This window comes from Pantherophis guttatus, chromosome 2 (assembly GCF_059756535.1).
Source record: "Pantherophis guttatus breed Tessera chromosome 2, ASM5975653v1, whole genome shotgun sequence".
NCBI classification, from domain to species: Eukaryota; Metazoa; Chordata; class Lepidosauria; order Squamata; family Colubridae; genus Pantherophis; species Pantherophis guttatus.
The window spans coordinates 270,934,900-270,956,172 of NC_142064.1; the positions used below are offsets into that span (position 1 = coordinate 270,934,900).

The 21,273-nt window shown below is 38.5% G+C and overlaps 3 protein-coding genes across 3 annotated transcripts; all 3 read right to left on the reverse strand.

Annotated features, from left to right (window-relative positions):
- Positions 1–4,677: 4,677 nt before the first annotated feature.
- On the reverse strand, positions 4,678–8,148 carry LOC148115885 (vomeronasal type-2 receptor 26-like). Its single transcript, XM_087885264.1, has 2 exons — positions 8,142–8,148; positions 4,678–5,573 (listed from the first exon to the last, which is right to left on the reverse strand). Exons 1-2 carry the CDS (start codon positions 8,146–8,148, stop codon positions 4,678–4,680), a joined length of 903 nt encoding a protein of 300 aa, XP_087741390.1.
- Positions 8,149–9,517: 1,369 nt separating this feature from the next.
- Positions 9,518–13,582, reverse strand: LOC148115886 (vomeronasal type-2 receptor 116-like). Its single transcript, XM_087885265.1, has 4 exons — positions 13,560–13,582; positions 12,428–12,527; positions 11,496–12,308; positions 9,518–9,829 (listed from the first exon to the last, which is right to left on the reverse strand). The coding sequence occupies exons 1-4, from the start codon at positions 13,580–13,582 to the stop codon at positions 9,518–9,520; spliced, it is 1,248 nt and encodes a 415-aa protein (XP_087741391.1).
- A 1,297-nt stretch (positions 13,583–14,879) lies between these two features.
- Positions 14,880–21,127, reverse strand: LOC148115887 (uncharacterized). Its single transcript, XM_087888178.1, has one exon. It carries the CDS (start codon positions 20,089–20,091, stop codon positions 18,880–18,882), a length of 1,212 nt encoding a protein of 403 aa, XP_087744304.1. The 5' UTR covers positions 20,092–21,127; the 3' UTR covers positions 14,880–18,879.
- Between the last annotated feature and the right edge of the window lie 146 nt (positions 21,128–21,273).

Consider the following 21,273-nt stretch of genomic DNA (forward strand, 5'->3'; position numbering starts at 1 on the left):
TCCCACGCCTGTCACTCACAGCGTGGGGGGGGGTAGTGGGAGAAAAGGAAAGAAAGAAAGGGTAGACGCGCCTCCAGCCTCTTCGTACGCATGCGCTCGTCGTCGTCCTCCACCCCCCCCCGCTAGTGGAACAGAGTAGCGCATGCTCAGTTCCCTCCAGAAGCGGAGAGCGCCCCCTATGTGGATTATGTGCAAAGTGCCAGGATTCCCTGAAAGGGCGGGAAAGCGGAGCCTGTCTGAGGGCGGGTGAGGGTGGGGGCGGGGAGAGGAAAGGATGATGGGCATGGGAGTAGCAGGAAAGCGTCGGCGTTAACAGCGGTGGCAGCTTCTCCATCGTCCTCTTTCCTGCCCAGGAACCGTCTGTGGAGATGGAGAAAAACTGTCTCTGAAGGAGGATTTGAACTGGTTTCCTTCCGAGAACAGTTTCCCTGAAGGGTCGGCAGAGATTTGGAGGCGGCTTCAAAAGGAGCCAAATCCTGTCAGAAATAGCCAGGCGGGGCAGAACACGAGGACCAGGAGGGCTTTGGGTTAACATATATTGTATCTTGTGGTTGTTTAAAGTACCAGCCTGAAAGAGAGGAAGATTTTTTTTTCCTTAACAGATTACCAGAGTTGGAAGGGACCTTAGAGGTCATCTAGTCCACCCCCCCTAAGTAGGAGACCCTACACCATTTCTGACGAATGGCATTCCAATCTTTTCTTGAAAGTCTCAAGCGATGAAGCCACAATCAGGAAAATAGATATTTTTCTTTTGTTTTTGTTTCTCTAGTTCTGTATATACACCTACAATGTGTCCCCTGAAATCAGGGTGGATAAAAATCAATGATTTTTAAAAAAAAAAAATCAAAAAAATCAGATTTTTTTGATTTAAATCGGATTTTTTTGATTTTTAGCGAATTTATTTTAATAAAAAACTTTTGGGGTAAAAATCTATCGTAAGATAGTTTTCTATTTAAGATACATAAATAATTTAGTTTATTCAGCATAAAATGGAGCTCAGTTATGTAGCATGAGGCTGTATATTCTGCAACACTGGGACTATCGGTGAGTCAACAGCGAGTCAAAGGAGTAGCAGAGATGACAGTTGCTCTTTAAAAATTATGATTTAAATCGAGTTGATTTAAATCAAGCCTTTTTACTAGTGATTTAAATCAGTTCGATTTAAATCAAATCCACCCTGCCTGAAATGCAACAAAATCCTGCAAAAAAGATCTTTGAGAGGGTTCACTGGGTTTATTAGGTTTGTGTTTGCCCATCTCACCTCTTTTTTTTGCCTGTTCAAAGGAACATCTTTAACAGTATTATGCTGTTAAAAGGAACATTCTGATCTTCACACTCCTCTGGGACATCCCGACTTATGTTTCAAACAAGAACTTAAATTTTTGCATGGCTTTTTTTTTTTTACTTTCCTTGGAAGACTAATAAAATGATAAAACCTTTACAAATTTATAAAACCTTAGTAAGGCCACACTTGGAATACCGCATCCGGGTTTGGTCACCACGTTACAAAAAAGATGTTGAGACTTTGGAAAAAAGTGCAGAGAAGAGCAACTAAACTGATTAAAGTTCTGGAGACAAAAACATATGAAGAACGGTTGCAGGAATTGGATATGGCCAGTCTAGAGAAAAGAAGGACTAGGGCTGATATGATAGCAGTATTTTTTTAAAAAATTTTTTTTGATTTATATGCCGCCCTTCTCCGGAGACTCAGGGTGGCTTACAATGCGTTAAGCAATAGCCTTCATACTTTTGTATATTTTTACAAAGTCAGCTTATTGCCCCCACAAACTGGGTCCTCAATTTACCTACCTTAGAAAGGATGGAAGGCTGAGTCAACCTTGAGCCTGGCAAGATTCGAACTTACTAATTGCAGACAGCTGGAGTTAAATTACAATGCATTAGTCTGCTGAGCTATCCAGGCTATCCAGTATTGCAGTATTTGAGGGGCTGTTCCAAAGAAGAAGGGATCAACTTATTTTCCAAAGCACCAGAAGGCAAGACAAGAAACAGTAGATTGAAATTAAACAAGGAGAGAAGCAATTTAGAACTAAGGAGAAAATTCATAACAGTGAGGACAATTAACCAGTAGAATAGCTTGCCTTCAGAGGTTGTGGGTGCTTTATAACTAGAGGTTTTTAAGAAAAGACTGAACCACCACTTGTCTGAAGTGGTATGAGATGTCCTGCTTGAGTTGGACTAAAAGACCTCCAAGGTCCCTTCCAGCTGTAATTCTGATAGATCAAAGAGTCAAAACATTAGACTTGTGCAAAGGGATAGAGAGTTAATTCACAGGGGCAAGATAATTCATTTCACAAACCAGAGGATCCATCTGACCTTCTTTTGAATAATTTAATATTTAAATTTAGATTCTAAACTAAAAATTGTAGAGATAAGAATTAGAAGAGAGAAAGAAGGAAACAACATTCAGCCAAATACATTTGATGAGCTCCAAATTTTTTACATAGAAAGGTTTAAATTGGAACTGGAGATTTCTAATCCCTTGCTCTTTTGTCCCCCTTTTTTGACATAAATTCATGATTCCACTTCTAGATGTTGTCTATGTTTAGCCCCTGCCTCCTTCCAGGTGTGTAGAAAGCTGTTGTTCTGGATTTGTGAAAGTGATTCTGGAAGGGAAGCCCATCAGCTGCTATGACTGTCTCCCTTGTGCTGAAGGAACCATCTCCACCATGGAAGGTGAGTTTCAGCAGGAGAAAGGATTTGACATTTGAGAAAAGCATATATGCCAACATTTTCCCATAACAAGCCATTTTGATAGGTTTGGCTTTTAAAACCATAGTTCTTTATAATACATATATTAATTTCCTAGTGAATTGTAAGGAATTATATTGGAGGCTAAACTGTGATAGGCTATTAAAAGATATAGGACAAGTCTTAAGAAAGTGATGGAATCTCATGCTGTTTCATTTTTACAATGCATCTTTCAGTTTCAGACTGCAATTTGGAGACCTTGACTGAGTCATTGGAAGAGGATTGATCAGATTATTGTACCCATGTTTAGAGGGAACCATTTCTTTGTACAGCCATTGGTCCCGATCTCAAAGTCTATGGAGATTCTCAGTCATCTAGGTCATGGTTGTCCCAAAGGTGCTTTTTCAAGAGGCAACTGGACTTTCTGGTTTTTTTTTTCTTTGAAGATGTTTTGCTTCTCATCCAAGAAGCTTTGTCAGCTCTGGCTCGATGGTGGGGAATGGAAGAATTTATACTCCTTAAAGACAGCTGGTCATTTGCACTCTTTTACGGAGTTGTTAAGACCACCTGGAGCTTTATCTGTTGTCAGGGTCACCTGAGTGGTGTAAATGGGTGTGGAGTCTTGTTGGAACTGTTGAAAGGACTGTGTTGTAGATTGGAGATAGATGATGTCGTGTCTGTTGAAAGAGGACTGTTCAATTTTAACATCAATGGCATCTTTGATGCCTCTTTCAAACCAGTGGTCCTCTCTGTCCAAAATGTGGACTTTGCTGTCTTCAAAAGAGTGGCCTGTCTTTTAAATGCCGATGGACTGCTGAATCTAGTCCTGATGGGTTTGTTCTCCTATGTTGTGCCATGCGTTTATGAAGTGGTTGTTTTGTTTCCCCAATGTATAGGTCTGCACATGGCTCACTGCATTGTACTGCATATATCGCATTGCTCAATTTATGTCTGGATATTTTATCCTTGGGGTGGACAAGCTTCTGCTTTAGTGTATTCTTGGGTCTGAAGTGTGCATGTGTGTTGTGTTGGCTGAAGATCCTCCTGAGCTTTTCCAACATTCGTGCAATGTATGGAATGACAATGTTGTTTCATTCATTGTTCTCTTCATTGTCTGTTATGGAGGAGCTCCTGTAGGATCTTTTTTGAGATTTGATGAAGATCCACTTGGGATAGCCACATGTTCTGAGCAATTCCTTGATGTGTTTTCATTCTTTTAGTTTCCCATCTTTGCTGGTAGGCAGGCCTTCAGCTCGGTGGTGTAGGGTTCTGATGACTCCCATTTTTCGCTCCAGTGGGTGGTGAGAATCAAAATGTAAATATAGATCTGTGTGTGGAGGTTTTCTGTAAACTTCAATGTTAAGGCTTCTGTCTTCATTAATGCGTACTGCACATTCGCAGTCCAGGAAAGCTATTTATTTATAAAAGTTATATAGCCATCCACATAACAATTGTGGCTTATAGTTAAAACATAAACAATACCAAGAAAATAAAACTGCCATACAAATAATATAAACATTAAAAATAAAAATAAAACCTGACAATTTCTTCATTAAGAGAATGTCCAGACCTGAAGAGAAGCCTCCCAACAGTTTCACATAGATCATGAATTTCCGGAAATGTGATGAATTGGAATTAAATATTCACAGAGCAAATGATTTGTCAGAAGCTAGCTCCAATACCAGTATATAAGGAACAAAAAGAAAAAGGCCAGCGTGTAGCGGAGTTTAATGTGTGGCTAAAGGAGTGGTGTAAAAGAGAAGGCTTTGGTTTTATTAGGCATGATGTCTGCAGCTGGTCCAATGAAAAACTACGAAAGAGATGGTTTGCATCCATGAAAGAAAGAGATTGAGTTACTTGGCATTGAATTCACAGATTGTGCTTTTTTAGAAACATTAGGCTGCCAATAATATTTCGGAAGAAATTAACTGGCATTTTTGGGAAAGACGTGGCAAGTCAATTCATATCTTATTTAGAAAATAAATATTGCTTTGTATTCAAGTCTGGTCTTAAAAAAATAATGAAACACTTGGGCATGAAGATGCAGCCCAGAAGTCCAGCACTGGAGGCCAAGATGGAAAAAACCTGCACAGCCACCATGTACTTCCCTTTGGTGCTCAGGTAGGTGGGTACAAATGTTATCCAGACACTGCAGAAGACGAGCATGCTGAAGGTGATGAGTTTGGCTTCATTGAAGGCCCCAGGTAGATTCCTGGCCAGGAAAGCCACTGTGAAGCAGATCAGAGCCAGGAAGGCCATGTAACCAAGGGCAAGGTAGAACATGACAACAGAGCCTTCATTACATTTCAGGATGATCTCTGCAGATTGTGAGTACATGTCCGACTCAGAGAATGGGGGAGAAGTGCCCAACCAGATGCTGCAGAGAACAACTTGGACACCAGAACACGAAAATATGATGGAATTAGCCAGGCCCTTCCCTAGCCATCTCTGCACTTTATTCCCTGGTTTTGTGGCTAAGAATGCTAATACCACCATGACTGTTTTTGCCAAGACAGTAGAAATGGCAACTGAGAAGATATTGCTGAAAGCTGTTTGCTGAAGAAGGCAAGTAGCTCTCCTTGGTTGGCCAATGAACAGGAATGAGGTCAAGAAGGAGAGCAAGAGGGAGACGAGGAGAATGTAGGAGAGATCTCGGTTGTTGGCTTTGACTATGGGAGTTTCTTGGAATTTAATGAAAATTCCCAAGACAAAACTTGTTACCAAAGACAGGAACAAGGCAAGGGAAGCCAGGACAATCCCCAGATTTTTTTGATAGGATAGGAAAGTTTCAGTCTTAGGAATACAGTCATCTTGGTTGTTGTTTGGATACTGTTCTGCTGGACATTTGATACATTTTTCAGCATCTGAAAAGAGTGAGATTAACAACTACTGTAAAGCATGTTCTTGCATCAGATGCATACAGGGACGCCACAGTTTAGGTTCACAAATGGGACTAGAATTTCCATTGTTTAAGCATGGCAGTTGTTAAGTGAGTCACACCTTATTTTATTACACTTTTTGCCACATACGTCAACCAAATCACAGTTGGAGCTAATAGGGCTTTCCTTATGGACTTTCTTGTTGGAAGACAAGTGTGAAGGTCACAAATGGTGATCATGTGACTCCAGGATGCTGCAACCATTCTAAATACATGCCAGTTGCTTTTCGCATGATGATCAGGATCAGTGGTGAAATTCAATTTTTTTTACTACCGGTTCTGTGGGCATGGCTTGGTGGGCATGGTGTGGCTTGGTGGGCGTGGCAGGGGAAGGATATTGCAAAATCTCCATTCCCTCCCCACTCTGGGGCCAGCCAGAGGTGGCATTTGCCGGTTCTCCGAACTACTCAAAATTTCCGCTACTGGTTCTCCAGAACCTGTCAGAACCTGCTGGATTTCACCCCTGATCAGGATGCTGCAGTAGTCATAACTACAAGGAAATAGGGTGTCGTAAGTGCCTTTGTAACTTACGACACAAATGGTTGTAAGTTGAGAACTATCTCTATTTGGAATGAAACTGGTGATGGTATGAATGAATCTGTATGGAGAAAGATAGTATACAGCAATGATTAGAAAATTAATGTGGCATAATGTAGAAAGGCAAGAGCCAAAGACCAATGAGAATCACTGCATTCATTCGCAGGAAGAGCTGTGTCTGCTTTTAGAGGTTGCATTGTTTGTATCCCAGATTCCATGAATCACCTTTTAGAGAGGAACTTCAAAGCATTCCACAGTCCTCCGAAAAGTGGAATGGAATGGAATGGAATGGAATGGAATAGAATAGAATAGAATAGAATAGAATAGAATAGAATAGAATAGAATAGAATAGAATAGAATAGAATAGAATAGAATAGAATAACAGAGTTGGAAGGGACCTTGGAGGTCATATAGTCAAATCCCCTGCTTAGGCAGGAAACCCATACCATTTCAGACAAATGGTTATCCAACATCTTAAAAACTTCCAGTGTTGGAGCATTCACAACTTCTGGAGGCAAGTTGTTCCACTGATTAATTGTTCCAACTGTCAGGAAATTTCTCCTTAGTTCTAGATTGCTTCTCTCCTTGATTAGTTTCCACCCATTTCTTCTTGTCCTGCCTTCAGGTGCTTTGGAGAATAGCTTGACTCCCTTTTTCTTGTAGCTCCTGAGATATTGGAACACTGCTATCATGTCTCCCATCCTTCCTTTCATTAAACTTGACATACCCAGTTCCTGTAACCGTTCTTCATATGTTTTAGCCTCCGGTCCCCTAATCATCTTTGTTGCTTGTCTCTGCTCTCTTTCTGATCCACAGAGATAGTCATTGAGACCTCTGTGCAGGACTAGGTCAAGTACAGACAGTAGAAAGCGGTTGTACTCAAAGTTTCAATGGACACCACCCACCTCTGATTCCTTTAAGAAGGAAGATATTTCTCCTGACCTTCATGTGTAAATTGCCTGTTCGTCAATGTGTTTTATTTAGTTCTCCTTTACAAATGTAATGCTTTCCTCCAATTTGTGGTGGAATGTAATCTGGTTTCCTGGGAGGGAGAGACTGCATTCCAGAGGACCAAGAGAGAGTGAAATTTAGGTAGTTTGGTTGGGAGAAAGAGACTGGGGTAGCTTCTCTCTAGAAGTTCTCAGAGTATACCTTTAACAATGCAAGTAGTGCTTTAGTTTGGCAAAATTTCTGTCTATAAATGAGGAACAATAGGAACTAAGTTTCGAACTTAGAAGTAACTCTCTGTGTCTTTCTTAGCTTTTGGAGCTTGATAGCTTGGACCAAGGAGATAGTCAGGTCTTATATAGTCCCTGACAGCAGTTCTCTGGGCTGCTTTGATTTTTCCTTACATCCATACCAGATAAGCACCAATGGCTTCTGTGCATTTGTCTTGTGGATGGATGAAAAACAAAAGCTCAGTTTTACAGTCCTTCCTGTGACTCAATGTAGAAGGGGAAACTCTTATCAGTTTTATCCACTTAAAAGAACAGAGAGTCCCTCATTTCCCATCAAGGATGTTGAGAAAGGGAGGGAGGGAGGAAGGAAGGATGGAAGGAAGGAAGGAGTACTAGTCCTGTTTTTCAGCTTGTTAAGCCCAGGCTTTTACACTTGCATTAGTGGAGGAAGGGAAGGGAAGAATAAGGAGTTCTCAATTTCCTAAGAGAAACTCCAAGAAAACATGACAGTATTAGCACTGAATAAGAGAAGATCAACAAATGCCATCTTCCTTTTATAATGTCAAACCCCCCATTGATCCCCCTTTTCTTAGTATTCTGCTTGTGATTTAAATTCCCATATTATTTCTTATCATTCTCTATAAAATAATTATACATATTAAAAGAAATTATCTTTTTAAAGCCAAGGTTTAAAATACATATTACATCATAATTTCATGAAAAATGAATTGGTCCATGGTTATCCCAAATGTCTGCACCTTTTCATTGGAATCACTCACCTTCCATGGTGGAGATGGTCCCTTCTGCACAAGGACGACAATCATAGCAGCAGATGGGCTTCCCTTCTTGAACTACCTTCATGAATCCAGGACAACAACTTTCCACACATTTAGAAGGAGGCAAGGGCTGAGGAGAGAGTGGAAAAATGTCCAGAAAATTAATGTATTTTCAGAAAAATGGCAAAGGAAGAAAGTGTTGGTGATCACAAGTTCAAGATTGACTAATTAGAAGCTAATAAGAAACCCATCAAATGAGTTCAACTACATATTCCTTCTCTGTTTCTCTTCCATTCTGATGTTTCATATGCAATACAAATTTACACTTTCATTTTAAATTTAGATATTGAATTTATCAGGGAAATATTGGATGGACTCTTTTCTTTGGCTAAGTAAACCATATAACTTGCATGTCTAGCTCAATCTACTCTCCTGCATAGAATCAGTAAATTATTTATATGAACATTCAGGAGTATATTTTTCATGGCCAATTTTCATTCTTGAAAACCTGATCAGCTGTCAGGAATAGTCATTGAAAACAATCCCCTCATCTATCCCCAAAATGTAATCCTGTTGTGGCTACCTTCTGTTGTGGCTACTTTCTGTGGAATAAAATAAATATTAACAGAATAACAGAGTTGGAAGGGACCTTGGAGGTCTTTTAGTCCAACCCCCTGTTCAGGCAGGGAACCCTATACCATTTCAGATAAACCTCTTCTTAAAAACTTCCAGTGTTAAGAGCATCCACAACTTCTGGAGGCAAATCATTCCATTAATTAATTGTTCTAACTGTCAGGAAATTTCTCCTTAGCTCTAGGTTGCTTCTATTCTTGATTAGTTTCCATTCATTGTTTCTTGTCTTGCCTTCAGGTGCTTTGGAGAATAGGTTGACTCCCTCTTCTTTGTGGCAGCCCTTGAGATATTGGAACATTGTTATCATGTCCCTCCCAATCCTTCTTTTCATTAAACTAGGCATACTCAATTCCTACAAACATTCTTCATATGTTTTATCCTTCAGTCCCCTAATCATCTTTGTTGCTCTTCTCTGCACTCTTTCTTTTTTATATTCTGATGATCAAAACTGGATGCAGTATTCCAAGTGTGGTCTTACCAAGGCATTATAACATGGTATTAACACTTCATGTTATCTTGATTCTAGCCCTGTTTAAGCAGCCTAAAACTGTGTTGGCTTTTTTGGAAGCTGCAGCATACTTCTGGCTCATATTTAAGTGATTGTCCACTAGGACTTCAAGATCCCTCTCACAGTTACTACTATTGAGTCAGGTACCATCTATTCTCCACCTGTGCATTTGGTTTTTGTTGCCTAAATGCAAAACCTTTCTCTTCTCTACATTGAATTTCATTTTGTTAGATAGGGTTCAATGTTCAAGTTTGTCAAGATCCTCCTTTATCTTGAGCCTTTCTTCTGGAATATTGACTTTCCTGCCAGCCTGGTGTCCCACCTTGTTCAGCATTTCCACCTGTGGGATACTATTCTGGTCAATGATAACTTTAACATTCTGAGATGCTTGTTTTTCTAGTCTCCCAGATTTCACTCTCTTGACCGATGTATTGGGGAAAATGACCCAGTTCACAATGTCCAGATTAGCTGCCAGTTCTCCTTTCTCATTCAAATATACTCCTTCTATTGAATTATTGTGAAACTGAGAGCTCTGAAGAAAGGAGTGAAGCTAGAAAGAAAAGAAAATGAAAAATTTAGAAAGGGCATCAACAGTTCTTTGAAAAGATCCATAGGCCTGAATATTTCTCTCTTTCAGTTCAAAACCAGGTTCTATTATCAGTTTCCCACTTGTTTAGGAGAGTATCAATAAGCACAGGAATAACAGCTGTAGATTAGTGCTGTGATTGCAAAAGACAGGAGTTTTGACATCTGCTCATGTCCCAGTTCCCACTGCTTTAACACAGCAATGCTTGTGCACAGTGAGAGGGGTAGCATAAATAAACAACTCCTTTAAGAGCAACCAACTACTTTTTTCAGCTAAAATTATTAACCTAAAAAAACCCCAGCCATTCAGATTTTTCTTTAATTTTAGGGGTATTGTGTGATTTTTCTCTTTTGTTGTATCATCAATTGTCCAAGTGAGGTAGATCATATTTCACTTATCCTATCTTCCTTTGTAGTTCGGGAAGTATAACTGAGGATCTACAGGTCCACAATATCTCTTTTCTTGCTAAAATCATTCCTTTCAGTGATTGGAGAGCATTATCTGATTGTCTCCCCTGTTATAAGGTGCAAACACAGGTTGGCTCCTTCTTAGTAAAGCTTTAATATGCTGCTCCAGTTAACAGGTCAAAAGTGCTGATAGCAGAGAAAAGTCCCCTGTACCATCATACCAACAACCTTATTTATTAGAAGGAGTATGACAGTATATATGTTTTATGTGTTGTTTTCTACACGAATGCTTCTTCTTTTAAATTGCCCCCAGTCTTTGGTATGATAGGAAACTTCTAAAATTTTGGCTGTCTTTCTTGGGCTCCAAGTCTTATTTCTTTTTCTTTTTCTGTGCTTCCTTATAAAGGACCACTGTTTAAAGTGAATTGTTTGACTTCCTTTTGTACAATACATTGAGAAAAAGATTAAATTATCATAGACAATTACATTTTTTTTTAATTTGCATTGCCCAGCATAGGAATGACAAATATTCTTTGTGCTGGCTCTACAAACTGCCAGAGCTGCTCAATATTTCATCACATTGTTTATCATTAGCATCAAATTCTAATTAATTGTTAACAAACAAGCTTCAACCAGCTAAACTTCCCAGCCCAAAGAAGGTTGGCCATGTGCTGCCACTTGCTTAGACCTGCCAACCCTACTCTCTCCAACCCTACTGAAACATGAGAATGTTGACAAAAGAATAAAGTTGCTGATAGCCAAGGAAAGGAGAGAGGCTTCTGGTAAATGAAGTCATTGAATGAAAGGGAAGCCCATTGATAGGAATTGCTGGGCAGAGGTATTAGAGTTGCCCAGCCCATAGAAGGGATTGAATGGGGTTCTCTGAGACACAGGAGAGAGAAATGCCAAAGAAAAGAGGCATGGACACAGTATAATATTTTGGCCAAGAAAGGAATTATTAAAAGGTATTTCACTGAATGAGATAGAAGCATGACTGAACAACTCAGAGGCTGAAATATTCATTATGACCACAATTAAAAGCAAAAATATTGTAAAAACAAGGATAAAAGGGAATGAAAATGAGAACAAGTGAATGGAAAGTTGGATTTAGGTTAGATTTGAATTTAGGATAATTTAATTTTTGGGAATAAGTAACTGAAGCATCCCCTTACCAAATGAATTCCCACCTTTGGGGAAACATGTCTGATGGAAAAGAAAAATACCTGCCAGGCCTTTAGCTTTGGGGCTTTGACCTTCATACCTCTGTTCCTTGCTGTTCTCTTGGATATGGATATATAAGCTGAATTTAAGATCCTTCCCGCAGCCCAGATGGTGTTGTAAATGAGATAGCTATCCAGAGACAGGACTCGATCCACCTCCTCTTTCGTCAGAGACACCAGGTCTTTTCTCTGTCTGCATCGTCTCCAAACTTTCACCGAAATGTCATCCTTAGTGGATGAACATGTAAAGGTGTTCTTCATAAAGTTACGTAGGGATGAGTGAAAGTGACCTAAAGCCTCATAGTTTGCCCATTTCCTTTTCCGTATCAGAAAGGAAAAAATGGCACTCAAGTATTTCAAGGAAAAGTTATTATACATCAACTCAGGACTCAGATCCCAGTGAGCTGTGGTGATCCAGACTTTTCCTACAATAGGTTCCTGAACTCTTTGAAATGCATTTTGTGCAATCATCATTCCTACATGGAATGAACTGGTCTCTGAACCATAAACAAAGACATTGACATGTCTCCACTTGAAATATTCTTCAAATATAAAAATTATATGAATCACATTTAATGGAAAGGTTTTATGTATAACTGCACAAATGCCATTCCTTAACATCAAAGAAGACATTGTCCTCATGAACCTCTCCCCCTGGTCAGTTTCTGGAGCAATGAGACCAACCAAGGTCCATCTGAAATGGAGGAGCAGCTTGACCATTCCCGGGTACTGAACTCCTTCAGCAGGGAGCATTGGGTTGAAGAAAGGAAACCGAGTTTTATCTCTCAGCATCTTAGAAGCAAAACTGTAGCTGATCTGAAAGGAATGGAATATGATGGTAGTTTAAATTTAACAAGCAAAACAGAATTCCTCTCATTTCCATTTTCATTTCCATTTGTTTCGTCACTGAAAACTGTCTTCCCAAAAAGACACACCTGTGGAATTTTGTAGGTGCTCAACATGGTTGAAATCTGGACAGAGATGCCCGTCTCAGCTTCTTCCAGCACAGCCACTGTGTTTCTCTGCCTCCCACACCTGTAGTTGGGAACATTGGCCTCCCCATCTGAAAGCAGGTCCAGCAAAGCCTCTGAAGTCATTTCTACCTTGAAAAAATTTTCATAGATATTATAACCCAGGGTGATGTTGGGTAAGAGGCAGCCATTCTGGTTGATGTCCTCAATTGCAAAAAGGAAGGGCAAAAACTTCCAAAAACGTTGTCGTCCATGTCTGCAGGTATTAACATACAGATGAAAATAACATTTAACTATTGTTCCACAATACCTTTAACCCATTTAATCACAGTTATTCTTCCAAACTGTTTGCAACATTCCAAACTATTACCATAGAAAAAAGAATAAAGACAATAAAAAATGCATCAGACATTATTTCAAAGGCACTCTCCCAGTTGGTTACCCAGATACCATTCAAATTCATGCATTGGTCTTCAAGATTTTATTGCATATTTGATGGTGGTTTCCTTAATCTTAATAAGGGCAGATGATATACCCAGATAACTACAAGAAAGAGTCCACGTCAGCTCAAGGATGAGGAGGAAGGAAGAGGCCAGTCTGTTCCACTGTGTCTACATTCTAGATTTATTTTATTTATTATTAGTTTGTCAAACATGTACAAGATAGCAGGTATGAATATGAATATGGACATGAACGAAGGAAATGAATACAAATAAATGGGGACAGTAGTACAGGGATGGTAGGCACGCTGGTGCGCTTATGCATGCTTCTGGTCATAGAATGGAAAGGAAAGTGGACAAATAATTGGTGGGGTTCTGATATTTGACAGTTCAAAGGACCCGAAGGTAGAATAAGAGAATAAGTTACAAAAACAGATAAAGGGGAAAGCAATTTGTGTTTTTGAAGGACTGGGACTATAGACATTCATAGGAATTGGAGTGGCTCTCACGCGGTGCAGAAAAATGGACTTACGAGGAGAGGCTTACTGAAGGACATCTATTAAACCTTAATGAATGAAATATAGCTTTTGTTGTAGAGATTATGCCACTAATGAAGTAATCTCCTGGCTTGTAATGATTCTTTGGGATCACTTTACCCTGCTCCAGAGTCAGGAGGCATTTGGCTTTGAGCATTCCACCGTCTGTTTGTGGCCACTGAAGCAGCAGAAGTAGGAGCACCAGCAACATGATGTGTGCTTCTGACTGAGCCTTTTCCTAGGCACCTGCAGGAACCTCTCTAGTGTACTAACATAAAGACAAAAAGAAATCACTATGATTTGGATAATTGCAAGTAAGAGCAGAGTCGCCTCTCTGAACTCCGAGCAAGTCAATAAGCAGGTGGCCAAAGGGAGAACTAACAGATGTGGCTTAAAACTTTGAAGATGGGCCAATGAGGGAGACTGGAGAATTTGGCCCCAGATCTATCAAATAAAACACTTTTAGAAAACTCAAATTAAGAAAGACATTCAACATGGACATGATTAATGGCTTATTAATATGGATTTAGAGTTTTTGTCTAGAGGAATTTGCTGATCAGTCTGTAGACACCTGTGAATCCCACTTAGATGAGCAATAGTTTCCTCTTGATCTTATTAAGTTTCACTTATGCTTCCCATGAAATGCAACAAAATTCTGCAAACAAGACAGTTTGTATATTTATTAAGCTTGTGTACCATCCTTCTCGTCTATTTTTAACCTGGTCAAAGGAACATCTTTACCAGTGTTATGCTGTTAAAAGGAACACCCTGATCATTACAGTCCTCTGGGACTTCCCCATTTTTGTTTCAAACAAGAACGTAAATCGTTTTTTACATAAGAGCATAGCTTTTTTTTAAACTTTCTTTTGAAGACCAATAAAATGATAAAATCTGATTTACATGGATATTTTTCCATGGCCATGAGATTCATATATATGAATGTGTTATGAATCTGTGTTCTGTTAAGATACTGCCTGTTGTGTCTTAAAATTGCTTGTACTGGACTGCCTTAAAATGGCTTCTTCTGTACAGCACAGTGGAGTTGCCATGGTAATGGCTTCAAGTACTCCACAAGAGGCTCCCTCTGGTAAGGGGGAAAATCCAACATTAGAAATTATGTTTGGTCCAGACATTTTCAACAAGGCTGTGATTAGTCCCAGCTGATTGGGAGAAAGTGGGTATTTTGCAGTAACCTTCCCCTGGAGTGGGGAGGGAATGGAGATTTTACAGTATCCTTCCCCTGCCATGCCCACCAAGCCACACCCACCAAGTCATGCCATGCCCACCAAGCCACACCCACCAAGCCATGCCATGCCCACCAAGCCACATCCACAGAATGATAGTAAAAAATTTTGAATCCCACCACTGGTTCAGCTGTACCCTGCAACACAAATCGCAGGCACAGTGAAAAGCATTTATAGAATGGAGGAAGTCCAAGTCTTTTTTTTTTTTTATTGAAAAAGTTTTATTAGTGAGAAAAAAAAACACAGTTTTCCCACAACCCTCCCATCCAACCCCCCTCCCCTTCCACGACTTCCCAGAGCAGAACACAAGGTATTTCTATTAACTTTTAACAATAAACTAAATTGCTTAACCAACCATTAAACTAACACCCTCTAAGAAATAATTCTTAACCCCCCATAGATAAAATCCTACTTCTTAGACATAATACTTCTTAATATCACTCATATAGCGCTTATACAATTAAAGAATCATTCATAAGCTATTTGATATTTTTTAGTCTGATACTTATTTTGAATATAATCAATCCATCTTCTCCAGTCCTGTATATACCTTTCTTGTGTATGATCCTTCAAATATGCTGAAATTTTAGCCATTTCAGCTAAATTAGTTACTTTCAATATCCAAGCATCAATAGTAGGCAAAAAGTCCTTCTTCCAATGTTGTGCTATCAACAATCTTGCTGCTGTTATCAAGTTCAAAATCAGTTTAGTCTCTACAACTGTACAGTCCGTAGTTATACCCAATAGAAACAAATGCGGAGTAAATTTCAATCTTTTTTTAAAAATATTCTGCATCACCCACCAGATCTTTATCCAAAATGCTTTGATTTTTTTACAAGTCCACCATATATGATAATAAGTTGCATCATCACAGTCACATCTCCAACATTTAGCTTGCACATTTGGATACATACATGATAATTTTTTTGGATCTAAGTGCCATCTATAAAACATTTTATAAAAGTTTTCTCTTAAATTTTGTGCTTGTGTAAATTTCACATTTCTAGTCCAAATCTTTTCCCAAGTCTCCATCATCACTGGCTCTTGAAAATTTTGCAACCATTTAATCATACAATCTTTAACCAGTTCCGTCTCAGAGTCTATTTCCAATAAGGCATTATACAACCTTTTAATATGCATTTGTTTTTTATCTCTAATTTGTTTTACCAAATTTTCCTCATTTTGCACAAAGCCAGTTTTTTGATCTTCCTTCCATCTAGCTTGAAGCTGACCATACTGAAACCATGTATAAATTATACCTTCTTCTCTCAATGTATCTAAAGATTTCAAATACAATACCCCCCTTTCCATAATAAGAAGCTCTTTATAAGTAATCACCTCCTGTTTTTGTTCTATACTTATATTTTCTATTGCATGTCTAGGATTTGCCCATACAGGTATCTTATAATTTAACTTATATTGATATTTTTTCCAAACCCTCAACAAAGCATTTCTAAGTATATGGGCCTTAAATACTTTATCCACTTTTTTATCATATAACAAATAGGCATGCCATCCATATAATAAATTATAACCTTCCAGATTCAAAATTCTCCCTTCAGTTAAGTTAAACCAATCACTAATTTGTGATAAGACCGCTGCTTCATAATATAATCTTAAATTAGGCATTTTAAGACCCCCCCTTTCACGTGTGTCTTGTATAATTTTCATCTTTATTCTGGGTTTTTTCCCAGCCCAAATAAAGGTATTAACACCTTTCTGCCATTCTCTCAAATTTTCATCTTTCTTAAGCACAGGTATCATTTGGAACAAGAATAAGAATCTAAGTAACACATTCATTTTAATTGCTGCAATTCTTCCCAATAAAGACAGCTGTAATTTTTTCCAATTCTCCATATCCTTATATACCTTCTGCCAGAGATCCTCATAGTTATTTTTATATAATTTTGTATTTGAAGCTGCTATATACACTCCTAGATATTTAACCTTTTTAACTATTTCAAACCCCGTTATTCTTCCTAGTTCATCTCTTTCAAATAGAGACATATTTTTAGTTATCATCTTTGTCTTATATGAATTGACTTTAAATCCTGATACTTTCCCATATTGATCAATTATATCCAATATATATGGAGCCGACTCTATAGGTTGAGATAAGGTAACAACCAAGTCATCTGCAAATGCTCTTAATCTATAATCTTGATGTCTAATTACAATACCCTTCAATTTTTCTGAGTCACGTATCTTATTCAATAGCACTTCCAAAGTCAGGATAAACAACAATGGGGACAGAGGACACCCCTGCCTGGTTCCTTTCTCAATTCTAAAAACCTCTGTTAAACCTCCATTAACTATTATTTGTGCCGTTTGCTGCTGGTATATCGCTCTAATTGATTGTGTAAAATACTCCCCAAAATACATTTTCTCTATTATTTTAAACAAAAATTGCCAGTTCAAGCGATCAAATGCCTTCTCTGCATCCAAAAATATAAACGCTGCAGGGACTTGGTTATTTTTTTCCAAATATTCCAGTAGGTTTACAATTTGTCTAACATTATATTTCATTTGTCTTCCTTTTATGAACCCTGATTGGTCATTATGAATTATTTGTTGCATAACTGGCATTAATCTATTAGCTAATATCTTAGCAAAAATCTTATAATCGGTATTCAAAAGTGAAATTGGCCTAAAATTCTCAGGCTTGATGGAGTTTTGATCCTCCTTTGGAATTAGTGAGACAAAAGCTGTTTTCCAAGAAGGTGGTACTCCTCCTCCTACCTGTATTTTATTAAATAAGATTTTAAGTGGTTCTAGCATTTCAGATTGTAAATGTTTATAATAAACAGCTGTTAATCCATCTGTTCCCGGAGCCTTACCTATTTTTAATTGTTTAATTACCCCAACAATTTCCTCGGAAGTTATTGGCTGATTCAAACTTTCTCTCTGTTCCAGCGTTAGTTCGGGAATATCTATCTTTAAATATCTGTCAATATCAACATCTTGAATTGAATCTTTAGCATATAGCTTTGTATAGAAATCCAAAAAAGCCTTTTTTATTAAATTCTGTTGGTAAACCTCTAAATTCTATCTTATCTATAGTACGTGATTTTTGCTTTTTTCTCATCGTGTAAGCCAGCCATCTCCCAGGTTTATTAGCATTACAGAATGTATTATGTCTGGCATATTGTATGCTGGTTGCTACTTGCCCAGCCATTAACATATTAAATTGCTCTCTTAAAATGTTTATCATATCTTTTGCCTTTTTATCTCCTGGATTAGTTATAAGCAATTGTTCTTTCTTTTTAATTTCCTCCTCTATCTCTTTCCGTCTGTTTTGTTGTTTTAATCTATATTTATTGTTCAAAAAAATTAATGTTCCCCTCATATATGCCTTACTTGCATCCCATACCATTTCCATCGAGGTACCTTTATTCATATTATTAACAAAAAATTCTTTCATTTGTTTTTTAAGTTCATTCAAGTTATCTTCATATCTAAATAAATTCTCATTTAACCTCCAAGACCTCCTTTCCCCTCTTTCCTGTTCTAATTCCACCCAAACTGGGCTATGATCAGTTAACGTTCTTGGACATATCTTCGTCTTCTTCACCCTAGAATAAAGATCATTTGTGGTTAATATAAAATCAATCCTAGAAAAAGATTGATGCCTATCTGAAAAAAAAGTAAAATCACTTTCCAGTACATTCCTTTCTCTCCAAATGTCTCTCAGCTCCATATCCTCCAAAATATCAAAAAAAGATTTAGGCAGCTTAGCACGCATGGATATCTTGGATAAACTTTTTTTATCTTTCTGGGTATTTATTACCCCATTTCAATCACCCATTAAAAGTAAAGATCTGTAATCCCATTGTAGTATTTTAGTATGTAAAAATTTAAAAAAATTGTCTTGTTGGTTAGGTGCATATATTCCGATTACAAGCAGCTTCCTGCTCTGTGTTGTTAATTCAATTGCAATATATCTACCTTGAGTATCAGCCTCAATTAAATTGGCCAGTAGGCCTCTTTTAACATATATAACTAGGCCATTTTTCTTCTCTGGTGCTGATGCCACAAAATGTGTACCTAATTTCGAATTTATCAAGTACTTTTGATCTGAAGATTTAATATGCGTTTCTTGCAAACAAATAACATCATTCTGAAATTGCTTCAAGTAGTGAAATATTTTCTTTCTTTTTTGTGGGGAATTTAAACCATTGACATTCCAAGATAAAAATTTATTTGCCATCTCTAGGCCCTCCAAGCTTTGAGAGCATCAGCTGAACCTCCTCCGCCATTTTGGACTTCGGCCTACCTCCTCCCACTGCTTGTGTTTTTTGGACTTGTTGGGTTGAATCTTGAGGCTGTTGTGCCAGATGCTGTTTGTAAGTGGCTCTTGTCAATCGTTGTTCTCTTGGCATCTCTATCTTCTTTAATGGCTCAAGGGTTGGTGGTGGACCCCCACTTAGCAATAAGTCTTCTTCCAAATTAGCTCCTCCAGCTAAAACTTGAGCATAGGTTTGTACTTGCCCTCCATCTTTCTCTTGTTGTATCATTTCCGATTGCTTTCTAGCACCCCCTAGTGAGGGTGGTCGTCCAGCCTTTAAGACATTGGCGTAAAAGTCTTTTGCCTTTCCAACTGTATTTAAGCGATGTCTTTGCCCAGCGTATGTCACTATTATCCCAAATGGGACATCCCATCTGTACTGGAGCTGTTGGTTTCTTAATTCATTCACCAAAAAACCAAACTGCTTTCTGTCTCTTAACATTTTAGGAGGAAGCTCCTTCAAAACCACCAGCTCTTGTCCATCCACTTGAATCTTGTTTTTGTAAGAAGCTTGCAGGATATCATTTCTAATTCTCCTTGTTGTGAAATAGATTACCACATCTCTTGGTAGCTGCCTTTGTTTTGCCAGCCAAGAGTTAACCCTATAGATTTTGTCCATTTGAATTGCTACATCTTCTGGCCTTTCTGAAATCAACTCTGCTAAAGCATTGGAGCAAATATCCTTTAAATTTTCACCACTCTTTTCTTTCAAACCTCTTAGTCTCAGGGCAAATTCCATTGATCTGTATTGTAGCATGACCATTTCATCATCCACTTTCTCTGTTTGTATCATAACCTCTCCTAATTTAGTTGCTAGCTCCAAATTAGCTTCATCAACTTCGCGTACTCTCTCCTCAATCTTTAACATGTGATTAGCCAATCCTGAGACTGCAAAAACAATGTCATCTCTTATTGCATCGTGTTTTTCCTCCACCACATCTTTAATTTTCTTTAACTCCTCCGAAAATTCTTTCATCATTTCTGCCTGATTGTTCAGGGCACCCATTATAAATTCTTTAAGGTCTTGTGACTGTGTATCAGCCGGAAGTTGTTGCTTTTGAGTCACTACAGGGGAACCTCCTCCCCCTTTAGAAGTTGGTGGCTTTAGTTGTTTAGCAGCCATTTTATTTTAAAATGAGTTTTTTCTTTTACAGCCACAAAGTCTTATAAACAGTCTTACAATATTTATTTCAGAGTTTTTCAGAATAAACAATCCTCTCTCCAGTCTTTTCTCAGTCCCCAGCAATTTTTTCTTCAAGCGGAAGACTCTTAACAAGCAGTTTCCCTTTTAACTTTCACTTTCCCTTCCACCCATAACAAAGGCTTCCTCTCCAGCCTCCAGCTCAAGAAAGTTCCGTTTGCAACAATGTATTCACGGAGTTAAGCTCTGTTTCTTTTAAAAAGCTTGCACTCTTGCTTCCGCTCTGTCTGCCTTTTTAGTAATCATTGAAACTCACTGTTTGCCGGCAGAATTGGACGCGACGTCTGGCTCTGGCTAGCAGAGACACCACCAATCCGGAGCAATGGGAGGGCTGAACTGGGGAGCTCTCACCCTCCGAGTCCCTGGGATTAATCCAGGGACTTTCGGGGAGCTCTAACCCACCCCCTCTGACTCTCCTCTCCTTCTTTGCCCGAAGGAGAGTTTTTTCAAACCGCCGGACAGCAGTTTAGCGCTGTCAGGGCGGTTTTAACAGATCGCGCGGCTGGCGGTCAATAGAGACCATCATCGATGTCCGCGGAGCCACCGGAAGTCTCCCGAGGAAGTCCAAGTCTTTTAATAGGGTACAGAAACAAATGATAAAAAAATTTGGTACATGTGATACATCAGAAAGAAACCAATGAAAGAACGAAAGATATTTATTACATTTGACAAGTGAACAATAGAAAACATTGATTAGAGATTACTTTCCACATGTGGTAAATTTATGGGTTACATCATGCTCTTTCCAAGATGGATTAGTATCTTACTTAAAACTTGCAAGTGTATTCAATTACTTTCAGAATACAATGACTAAGATTCAGTTGTTGAAAAGGCTGCTTTTTCCCCATGAAAAAACAGAAGAAAAACATGTTTTCCTAAAATCTGAAAGGAGGTCAACACTGCCAGACTAAAATTCTAATAACATCCTCACTTAAAGGCTAATAATGAAGCCCAAAATGCTAAATACTACTACCAGACACAGAAACATAAAAACATAGAAATTAGGCTTAAACAGGAGATCACTTCAAAAAGCAGCCTGATAGTGTTTTCTCCTGAAAAGTACCCAATGGGTGAGAATTATATTGGGTGGGAATTATATCCCCA